This window comes from Oncorhynchus keta, unplaced genomic scaffold, assembly GCF_023373465.1.
Source record: "Oncorhynchus keta strain PuntledgeMale-10-30-2019 unplaced genomic scaffold, Oket_V2 Un_contig_11548_pilon_pilon, whole genome shotgun sequence".
In the NCBI taxonomy this organism is placed as follows: Eukaryota; Metazoa; Chordata; class Actinopteri; order Salmoniformes; family Salmonidae; genus Oncorhynchus; species Oncorhynchus keta.
In genome coordinates this window covers 37,419-48,900 of record NW_026277539.1, presented here as the reverse complement: position 1 = coordinate 48,900, position 11,482 = coordinate 37,419, and the positions used below count along the sequence as shown (strand labels likewise).

The 11,482-nt window shown below is 45.6% G+C and overlaps 1 protein-coding gene across 1 annotated transcript; it reads left to right on the top strand.

The window, feature by feature from the left end:
* The first annotated feature begins 1,651 nt into the window (after positions 1 to 1,651).
* Positions 1,652 to 4,894, top strand: LOC118370366 (voltage-dependent calcium channel gamma-1 subunit-like). The gene is made up of 4 exons (XM_035755324.2): positions 1,652 to 1,670; positions 1,765 to 1,839; positions 4,206 to 4,343; positions 4,536 to 4,894. Exons 1-4 carry the CDS (start codon positions 1,652 to 1,654, stop codon positions 4,775 to 4,777), a joined length of 474 nt encoding a protein of 157 aa, XP_035611217.2. The 3' UTR covers positions 4,778 to 4,894.
* The last annotated feature ends 6,588 nt before the right edge of the window (positions 4,895 to 11,482 follow it).

Here is an 11,482-nt window from a genome sequence, read left to right as displayed (position 1 = left end):
GCCCCCCGTTCTGAGCCCTCTCCTGTACTCCTGTTCACCCACGACTGCGTGGCCACGCACGCCTCCAACTCAATCATCAAGTTTGCGGACGACACAACAGTGGTAGGCTTGATTACCAACAACGACGAGACGGCCTACAGGGAGGAGGTGAGTGCCCTCGGAGTGTGGTGTCAGGAAAATAACCTCACACTCAACGTCAACAAAACTAAGGAGATGATTGAGGACTTCAGGAAACAGCAGAGGGGAACACCCCTATCCACATCGATGGAACAGTAGTGGAGAGGGTAGCAAGTTTTAAGTTCCTCGGCATACACATCACAGACAAACTGAATTGGTCCACTCACACAGACAGCATCGTGAAGAAGGCGCAGCAGCGCCTCTTCAACCTCAGGAGGCTGAAGAAATTCGGCTTGTCACCAAAAGCACTCACAAACTTCTACAGATGCACAATCGAGAGCATCCTGGCGGGCTGTATCACCGCCTGGTACGGCAACTGCTCCGCCCTCAACCGTAAGGCTCTCCAGAGGGTAGTGAGATCTGCACAACGCATCACCGGGGGCAAACTACCTGCCCTCCAGGACACCTACACCACCCGATGTTACAGGAAGGCCATAAAGATCATCAAGGACATCAACCACCCGAGCCACTGCCTGTTCACCCCGCTATCATCCAGAAGGCGAGGTCAGTACAGGTGCATCAAAGCTGGGACCGAGAGACTGAAAAACAGCTTCTATCTCAAGGCCATCAGACTGTTAAACAGCCACCACTAACATTGAGTGGCCGCTGCCAACACTGACACTGACTCAACTCCAGCCACTTTAATAATGGGAATTGATGGGAATGATGTAAATATATCACTAGCCACTTTAAACAATGCTACCTTATATAATGTTACTTACCCTACATTATTCATCTCATATGCATACGTATATACTGTACTCTATATCATCGACTGCATCCTTATGTAATACATGTATCACTAGCCACTTTAACTATGCCACTTTGTTTACATACTCATCTTATATGTATATACTGTACTCGATACCATCTACTGTATCTTGCCTATGCTGCTCTGTACCATCACTCATTCATATATCCTTATGTACATATTCTTTATCCCCTTACACTGTGTATAAGACAGTAGTTTAGGAATTGTTAGTTAGATTACTTGTTGGTTATTACTACATTGTCGGAACTAGAAGCACAAGCATTTCGCTACACTCGCATTAAAATCTGCTAACCATGTGTATGTGACAAATAAAATTAGATTTGATTTGAAAACGTTTGACACAGAAACACGGATTTTAGGCACATTTTTTGAAGTAATGTTTATTAATGATGAAATGATCCAAACTATTCTGCCATCTCTGGACACAGCATGCTGTACTTGTTGTTATTCTTCCTGACAGATGAAACAATAACCATTTAAATCCAAACAGCCAAATAAGCCAAAAAATATAGACGTTTCATCCCACTTCTTCAACTCTGAGAGTCAAGACCACGAGATGTAAGTGATCAGAAAAGTCAAACACCCAAATAGATTTTAATAATGACACAAAAAAACACAAAATAAAAATGAATTACAACATTTACAGATCTCTGCCTAGAAGACTTCACGGTGCGACGGCAACGGTGGTCTTTGAAAAATAAAATGGCTGCCAGGCTCATTGGTAGTGCTGGAGCATTGGGAGGCTGATTACAACCCATAGCCACCATGCACCTGCACCCACTTCAATAAATGTTTTCATCTTTTCCTCTCCGCAGCCAAGAACTGCTCCTACTTCAAACACTTCACTAAGGAACAAGAGGCCAAAGGGTTCCAAGCCAAAACTCAGAAAGGTGAGTTCTCTCCCTTCGTTACAGGCTTCCGGTGAATGAGCCACAGTGCAACATTTTTTAAAAATACATTCGGTCAGATTCACCACTGTGGCGATTTTAAGCAATTTACAACTTCAGTTTTGAGTTGTAAATTGAGTAATACATGAGTACAATTCCCTCAAATATGGTGCATTTCCTTAAATATCAGAACTGTTAATCCTTGTTTTCAAGCAATGAGGGGCCTATGCTGTTGAGGGGGAGGCAGGGTGAATAGGAATGAGATGTATACTATGTGTCTATGGGACTGCTCATTGGGCTCTCAGCATGACAATAAAACACATTCAGTCAAAACACAGACATGAATGGAACACTCTGTGATTGGCGAACACTTTCTCTCCCTTTCCCTTTCTCACACACACACACACACACACACACACACACACACACACACACACACACACACACACACACACACACACACACACACACACACACACACACACACACACACACACACACGTGCCTGCTATTAGTTATTATCCCCGCGTCAGGGGAAAAAACGAGATCTTTCCGCATCTCACATTGCTCTCCTCAAAATAGATGCTATTCTAGGAGACTACTGCAGACCCCTTACAAATATACATTGTTGAGTGCAGAGTATGCTGTAAGCATGACAACACTCATTAAGACAGACAGGTAGAAAGCTAGCATGGCTAGTCATCAGCAGGATTTACTGGTTGAAGGTGAAGTAACTTTTGAGGGAGGCAGGCAACACTATCATACACTGTCCTTCTGTAGCACAGTTGGTAGAGCATGGCGCTTGTAACGCCAGGGTAGTGGGTTCGATTCCCGGGACCACCCATATGTAGAATGTATGCACACATGACTGTAAGTCGCTTTGGATAAAAGCGTCTGCTAAATGGCATATATTATTATATTATTATTATTATTATTATTATTATTATATTATTATTATTATATTATACACAGGAGGAGGACATTACGGGGAAACCAGAGCGCCATATAGAAGTGTGTCACAAAACAAACAATACCTCACAATGATTGGGTGCAAATAACTGAACTAAATAGAGTGTGATAATGACATACAGGTGTGTGAACAGATGATCAGAATTCAGGTGATTGGGATCTGGAGAGTGAGCTGCGTTCAGGGGATCTATGTGTTTGAGAGTGTGAGCTGGAAAGTGGGCTGGAAAATGAGTTGCCTTCAGGGATCTACGTGTTTGAGAATGTGATTTGGAAGCAGACGTTACACTTATTGGTTGAAATCAGGATTCTGCACCGCTTTTAATGGAGGAAGGTTGCTTCCGTCCCCTCTCATCCCTGCTTGTGTGAATTTAGTTGAAAACGTCACTTTGCCCTGTGGACCTATTGGCTGTGCCTATGTCCCAAATGTCTCTTTACGGACTCTAGTCAAAAGTAGGGCACTACTGTATATAAGGAATAGGGTGCCATTTGGGACGCTTCCATAAGAATCCCTAGCAGGTCGGTATCACAGGCAGAGGCAGCCCACCGTAACGTCTGAGGTTATGCATGTAGACACAGATTGTATGTCTCCCTCTGTGTCTCTCCACAGCCAAGCCATGACAAAAGTAGCTACTTGAGTGGAACGATAACGCTTATTTTACGCTCCATGCTCTCCTGCTGCTCAGTCAGGGCGTTACGACGGGAAAGTGAGCCCTGGCTTATCGTAATCTCTACAATGGGCCTGGAGGATTGGAGGGGGGTTAGAGAGGAGAGTCGGATGAGTCACCTGGAGACAAGGCTTCTTTCTTCATCACTCCTCTCCTAGAAGCAGTGTTAATAGACGGTTTTAGTGTATTGTAGCATGGTTAAACCAGACTGAATGCTGAGCTCAGTGAAACAGTGGGGATCGCACCATTCAGTCTGCTGGTTCAACCAGGCTAACTATATAGTCAGTGATGGTTAACGAAGACACTGTTCAAGAAGGCTCTCTGCTGTATTCTCTTCATGCTGATTAAGGTTAAGTGGAGGGGGGATGGGTTAGTGGGAGTTCCAATGCCTTAGAATGGGAGATGGGTTACAGTAAGAACTGAATGATTTTCTGTTGGAAATCAAGATGGAAAGATTAACAGATTGAGGGCCCCCGATCCTCTGAAATGCTTGACTTGAAGATCCTTCTTTCTGGCATTACAATACACAACATTACAATACAAAACCTCAAAGTTGACTCATTAGCACTGTCATAAACAATGTTAAACGTAGCAAAACGTTTTGCAACAGAAACATGGGAATATGTGTTCTTTTTGGACAAGTTGAGGTAGTATCTCCCTATTCCAGAACATTTTCTCTCCACTGAAAAAAATCCAGGTTCTCTCTCTCTCTCTCTCTCTCTCTCTCTCTCTCAGAGTACAACCTCTCAGCAGCAGCCATTGCTGTGTTCAGCCTGGCCTTTATGACCCTGGGGTCGCTGTGTGTCGTGTGCTCCTTCAGGAAGGGGAGGGACTACCTGCTGAGGCCTGCTGGGATGTTCTTTGCCTTCGCAGGTCAGACACATCTACTTTGACTGAGATATTCACGTCATACATCAGGCATGACTACAAAGAACATTGTACATGTTTCTGCCTGTCCATCCAGGTTCATCAGATATTTGTTCATTTGTTCATTAGTTTGTTAATTAGTTTGTCCTTTCCGTCTGCCCATCCATCCATCCTCACCTGTACCCCTTCTCCCTCTAGGTCTCTGCATCATCATCTCTGTTGAGGTGATGCGGAACTCCACCAAGCGGATGATTGACAGCGAGGAGACCGTCTGGGAACAGTACTACTACTCCTGGTCGTTTGAATGTGCCTGCACCTCCTTCGTCCTCCTGGTCTTCAGTGGTCTCAGCCTGTTGATCATCTCCATGCCCCAGATGCCACGCAACCCCTGGGAGACCTGTATGGATGCAGAGCCAGACTCCATGGAGCCCTTAGACTAGTAGTAGATCAGATTAGACCTGCCCAGATCAACCCCTGGGAGACCTGTATGGACGCAGAGCCAGACTCCATGGAGCCCTTAGACTAGTAGTAGATCAGATTAGACATGCCCAGATCAACCCCTGGGAGACCTGTATGGACGCAACCCTCCATGGAGCCCTTAGACCAGATTAGACATGCCCAGATCAACCCCTGGGAGACCTGTATGGATGCAGAGCCAGACTCCATGGAGCCCTTAGACTAGTAGTAGATCAGATTAGACCTGCCCAGATCAACCCCTGGGAGACCTGTATGGATGCAGAGCCAGACTCCATGGAGCCCTTAGACTAGTAGTAGACTCCACTAGAACAGACCAGACTAGTTTAGACCAGGGGAATCTTCAACAAAGGCTGCCAAAACCATACATATTTTTATAGAATCCAACGGAAGATAAACTAAATTGAGGCTGGTGGTGGGGGCAACAGAGTTAAGGATACAGATGAATGAGAGTGGGGCACCCCGCCTAAGTAATAGTAGAAGGGGAAATACTGCACTACACTGCTTGGTTTTAAGTGTACAGATAAAGATGTAAGGCAGGATCTCTGAGCAGTCCTCGAGGGCCACAGGTTTTCCTTTCTTTGGTCCTTAACTGATACATTTCTATCATTGATTACAGAGTGTCCGCTCTCCTGGTCCATATCATCCGTTACTAAGCAACAGACACTGTGGCACTTGAGGACTGCCCTTATATAGGGTGCATTAGTAAATTCACCATGGCAACTTACTTCGATTTCAGAACACTCTGGTTGGAGAGTGCCAGAGCGCAGAATAATTTATGAATTTACGAACTGCCTAAACTCGGTTGTTATGACAGATTTAAGTAAACATCGGCTAAAAAACTGAATGAAATTGTTGCCAGTAACACAGTTACAGTCACTAACCCTCTTGATGACATGAAAACACTCTAGCACTAATAGCAGCTCTGCAAGGGTGAGTAACATGTTCAGAGTGAAGTGTTCTATCATTTGTGTCTGAAAGTAGCTAGCAAGCAAGCTAAGCAAGTTTAGCCAGTTGGCTTGGGAGCTTGAAGGTCGACGTAAAGTCAGAATGCTCAGATCAACCCTACACCTCGGCCAGAGTGTCCAGTGTGCACTCTGAACGCTCCGAGATCGAAACACTCTGAAGTTATGAACGGACAATCTGACAACACTCTGAATTTACAAACACTCAAAGCACACTCCGAGTGCACTCTGACACTCTAAAGTGAATTTACGAACGCACCTAATGTACAGTATTAAAATGTGTCTTTTGCTATAAAATGACCACAGAGACAGAAAGAGCTAAAGAACATGGCAACATAGTGAGCTGCTACTACTGTAATTTAATATAGTTTGAGCTGTCTTGTACACTTCTAATATACATTTCCGCTCTAGCAATCTACATTTTTGTAATGAAATAAGTTAATGCTTTAATGAACGTTGCATTGTAAATGTTCACCCCTCCAGGCAGCTACAAACAATGTGTATTTATTTAACATGTATCAATGGATGAAACCATATTGAAGCTCCAATGCAATGCCTGTACACAGATCTACTGTATTAGTTAGGGAGCTACACTGCTGCTTGTTGTTTACAGAGGAAACCTAGAATGTACAGCGTGTATACAGTACTTGTATGTTTTAAACATGGGCCTATGAAGATGATAGATATTATGTTGTTTTTTGTTCAATAGTGGCTTCATCAAACAATCCATTGCAATCTAGCTTGAACACAAAACATTCAAGCCCACCGCAGTGATTATTGGACAGATACATTGTCTTCACTGAATGGCAATATCTCCCATTGTGTACCTCTCCTCATATTGTATGTTTTCTCTCTCTCTCTCTCTCTCTCTCTCTCTCTCTCTCTCTCTCTCTCTCTCTCTCTCTCTCTCTCTCTCTCTCTCTCTCTCTCTCTCTCTCTCTCTCTCTCTCTCTCTCTCTCTCTCTCTCTCTCTCTCTCTCTCTCTCTCTCTCTTGGGAAACACATGGTTACACATGTGGGAAACATGGGAAACACATGGTTAACACTGCCAAAGAAAGTGAAGTAGATAATAAACGAAAGTGAAATACAAATACCAATGTAGTAAACATTACCCTCACAGAAGTCAAATGTCATATTACGTATATATACAGTGTTGTAACAATGTGCAAATGGTTAAAGTACATGGTTAACATACATTTATTTACAATGGTGTTTGTCCTTCACTGGTTGGGTTGTATTTACAATGGTGTTTGTCCCTCACTGGTTGCCCTTTTCTTGTGGCAACAGGACACAAATCTTGCGGCTGTGATGGCGCACTGTGGTATTTCACCCAGTAGATATGAGAGTTTATTCAAATTGGGTTTGTTTTCAAATTCCTCGTGTATCTGCGTAATCTGAGGGAAATATGTGTCTCTAATACGGTCATATATTTGGCAGGAGGTTCGGAAGTGCAGCTCAGTTCCCACTTCATTTTGTGGGCAGTGTGCACATAGCCTGTCTTCTCTTGAGAGCCAGGTTTGCCTACGGTGGCCTTTCTCAATACCAAGGCTAGGCTCTCTCTCTCTCACTGTCTTTCTCTCATTATCTTCAGTACACCAACTCTCTCTCCCTCTTGCTGTCCCTCTCTCATTGTTCTTTCTCTGTATCTCTGTATCTCTCCATTTTCTCTGACTATCTCTTTGTTTCAGTGTCATCATTCTCCCTCTCAATCTCTCTCCCTTGGGCCTGAGTGAGACTGAACAAACACTTTGTTTCAAATTTTCTCTCTATCTCTCTCTGACTGACAGTGAACCATGGCTTTGTCTCCACCCTCTCTATCTCTCTCTCTGACTGACAGTGAACCATAGAGAGGGTGGAGAAATAAGCTATCTCTCTCTGACTGACAGTAAACCATGAGAGGGTGGAGACAAAGCTATTGTCTCTCTGACTGACAGTGAACCATGGCTTTGTCTCCAACCTCTATCTTTATACACACATACACATGGATTTATATTGCAGATTTGTGATAGTAGAGTAGTGGCCTGAGAGCACACACTTAATGTGTTGTGAAAAGTGTTATGAAATTTAATGTCATGTAATATTTTACATTTTATATAATTGCCTTAATGTTGCTGGACCCCAGGAAGAGTAGCTTCTGCCTTGGCAGCAGCTAATGGGGATCCTTAATAAATACAAATATAAATGGTTACCAGGAGAGACAAATGGCCCAATTCATACACTTATCAAGAGAGCATCCCTGGTCATCCCTATTGTCTCTGATCTGGCAGACTCACTAAACCAGTGTTGGAGTGTGCCCCTGGATATCCCTATGTCTCTGATCTGGCAGACTCACTAAACCAGTGTTGGAGTGTGCCCCTGGATATCCCTATTGTCTCTGGATCTGGCAGACTCACTAAACCAGTGTTGGAGTGGTGCCCTGGATATCCCTATTGTCTCTGATCTGGCAGACTCACTAAACCAGTGTTGGAGTGGTGCCCCTGGATATCCCTATTGTCTCTGATCTGGCAGACTCACTAAACCAGTGTTGGAGTGGTGCCCTGGATATCCCTATTGTCTCTGATCTGGCAGACTCACTAAACCAGTGTTGGAGTGGTGCCCTGGATATCCCTATTGTCTCTGATCTGGCAGACTCACTAAACCAGTGTTGGAGTGGTGCCCCTGGATATCCCTATTGTCTCTGATCTGGCAGACTCACTAAACCAGTGTTGGAGTGGTGCCCCTGGATATCCCTATTGTCTCTGATCTGGCAGACTCACTAAACCAGTGTTGGAGTGGTGCCCCTGGATATCCCTATTGTCTCTGATCTGGCAGACTCACTAAACCAGTGTTGGAGTGGTGCCCCTGGATATCCCTATTGTCTCTGATCTGGCAGACTCACTAAACCAGTGTTGGAGTGGTGCCCCTGGATATCCCTATTGTCTCTGATCTGGCAGACTCACTAAACCAGTGTTGGAGTGTGCCCCTGGATATCCCTATTGTCTCTGATCTGGCAGACTCACTAAACCAGTGTTGGAGTGTGCCCCTGGATATCCCTATTGTCTCTGATCTGGCAGACTCACTAAACCAGTGTTGGAGTGGTGCCCCTGGATATCCCTATTGTCTCTGATCTGGCAGACTCACTAAACCAGTGTTGGAGTGTGCCCCTGGATATCCCTATTGTCTCTGATCTGGCAGACTCACTAAACCAGTGTTGGAGTGTGCCCTGGATCATCCCTATTGTCTCTGATCTGGCAGACTCACTAAACCAGTGTTGGAGTGTGCCCCTGGATATCCCTATTGTCTCTGATCTGGCAGACTCACTAAACCAGTGTTGGAGTGGTGCCCCTGGATATCCCTATTGTCTCTGATCTGGCAGACTCACTAAACCAGTGTTGAAGTGGTGCCCTGGATATCCCTATTGTCTCTGATCTGGCAGACTCACTAAACCAGTGTTGGAGTGTGCCCCTGGATATCCCTATTGTCTCTGATCTGGCAGACTCACTAAACCAGTGTTGGAGTGGTGCCCCTGGATATCCCTATTGTCTCTGATCTGGCAGACTCACTAAACCAGTGTTGAAGTGGTGCCCCTGGATATCCCTATTGTCTCTGATCTGGCAGACTCACTAAACCAGTGTTGAGTGGTGCCCCTGGATATCCCTATTGTCTCTGATCTGGCAGACTCACTAAACCAGTGTTGGAGTGTGCCCCTGGTCATCCCTATTGTCTCTGATCTGGCAGACTCACTAAACCAGTGTTGGAGTGTGCCCCTGGATATCCCTATTGTCTCTGATCTGGCAGACTCACTAAACCAGTGTTGGAGTGTGCCCTGGATATCCCTATTGTCTCTGATCTGGCAGACTCACTAAACCAGTGTTGAGTGTGCCCCTGGATATCCCTATTGTCTCTGATCTGGCAGACTCACTAAACCAGTGTTGGAGTGGTGCCCCTGGATATCCCTATTGTCTCTGATCTGGCAGACTCACTAAACCAGTGTTGAGTGTGCCCCTGGATATCCCTATTGTCTCTGATCTGGCAGACTCACTAAACCAGTGTTGGAGTGTGCCCCTGGATATCCCTATTGTCTCTGATCTGGCAGACTCACTAAACCAGTGTTGAAGTGGTGCCCCTGGATATCCCTATTGTCTCTGATCTGGCAGACTCACTAAACCAGTGTTGGAAGTGTGCCCCTGGATATCCCTATTGTCTCTGATCTGGCAGACTCACTAAACCAGTGTTGAGTGGTGCCCCTGGATATCCCTATTGTCTCTGATCTGGCAGACTCACTAAACCAGTGTTGGAGTGTGCCCCTGGATATCCCTATTGTCTCTGATCTGGCAGACTCACTAAACCAGTGTTGGAGTGTGCCCTGGATATCCCTATTGTCTCTGATCTGGCAGACTCACTAAACCAGTGTTGGAGTGGTGCCCTGGATATCCCTATTGTCTCTGATCTGGCAGACTCACTAAACCAGTGTTGGAGTGGTGCCCTGGATATCCCTATTGTCTCTGATCTGGCAGACTCACTAAACCAGTGTTGGAGTGGTGCCCCTGGATATCCCTATTGTCTCTGATCTGGCAGACTCACTAAACCAGTGTTGGAGTGTGCCCCTGGATATCCCTATTGTCTCTGATCTGGCAGACTCACTAAACCAGTGTTGGAGTGTGCCCCTGGATATCCCTATTGTCTCTGATCTGGCAGACTCACTAAACCAGTGTTGGAGTGGTGCCCCTGGATATCCCTATTGTCTCTGATCTGGCAGACTCACTAAACCAGTGTTGGAGTGGTGCCCCTGGATATCCCTATTGTCTCTGATCTGGCAGACTCACTAAACCAGTGTTGAAGTGGTGCCCTGGATATCCCTATTGTCTCTGATCTGGCAGACTCACTAAACCAGTGTTGAAGTGGTGCCCCTGGATATCCCTATTGTCTCTGATCTGGCAGACTCACTAAACCAGTGTTGAAGTGGTGCCCCTGGATATCCCTATTGTCTCTGATCTGGCAGACTCACTAAACCAGTGTTGAAGTGGTGCCCTGGATATCCCTATTGTCTCTGATCTGGCAGACTCACTAAACCAGTGTTGGAGTGTGCCCCTGTATAACCCTATTGTCTCTGATCTGGCAGACTCACTAAACCAGTGTTGAAGTGGTGCCCCTGGATATCCCGATTGTCTCTGATCTGGCAGACTCACTAAACCAGTGTTGGAGTGTGCCCCTGGATATCCCTATTGTCTCTGATCTGGCAGACTCACTAAACCAGTGTTGAAGTGGTGCCCCTGGATATCCCTATTGTCTCTGATCTGGCAGACTCACTAAACCAGTGTTGGAGTGTGCCCCTGGATATCCCTATTGTCTCTGATCTGGCAGACTCACTAAACCAGTGTTGGAGTGTGCCCCTGGATATCCCTATTGTCTCTGATCTGGCAGACTCACTAAACCAGTGTTGGAGTGTGCCCCTGGTCATCCCTATTGTCTCTGATCTGGCAGACTCACTAAACCAGTGTTGGAGTGTGCCCCTGGATATCCCTATTGTCTCTGATCTGGCAGACTCACTAAACCAGTGTTGGAGTGTGCCCCTGGATATCCCTATTGTCTCTGATCTGGCAGACTCACTAAACCAGTGTTGAGTGTGCCCCTGGTCATCCCTATTGTCTCTGATCTGGCAGACTCACTAAACCAGTGTTGGAGTGTGCCCCTGGATATCCCTATTGTCTCTGATCTGGCAGACTC

Excerpts from the sequence above, each read along its gene's own strand:
- LOC118370366 (XM_035755324.2), top strand. Across the intron at positions 1,840-4,205 it reads CCAAGCCAAAACTCAGAAAG|AGTACAACCTCTCAGCAGCA; the intron begins GTGAGTTCTCTC and ends TCTCTCTCTCAG. Across the intron at positions 4,344-4,535 it reads GATGTTCTTTGCCTTCGCAG|GTCTCTGCATCATCATCTCT; the intron begins GTCAGACACATC and ends TTCTCCCTCTAG.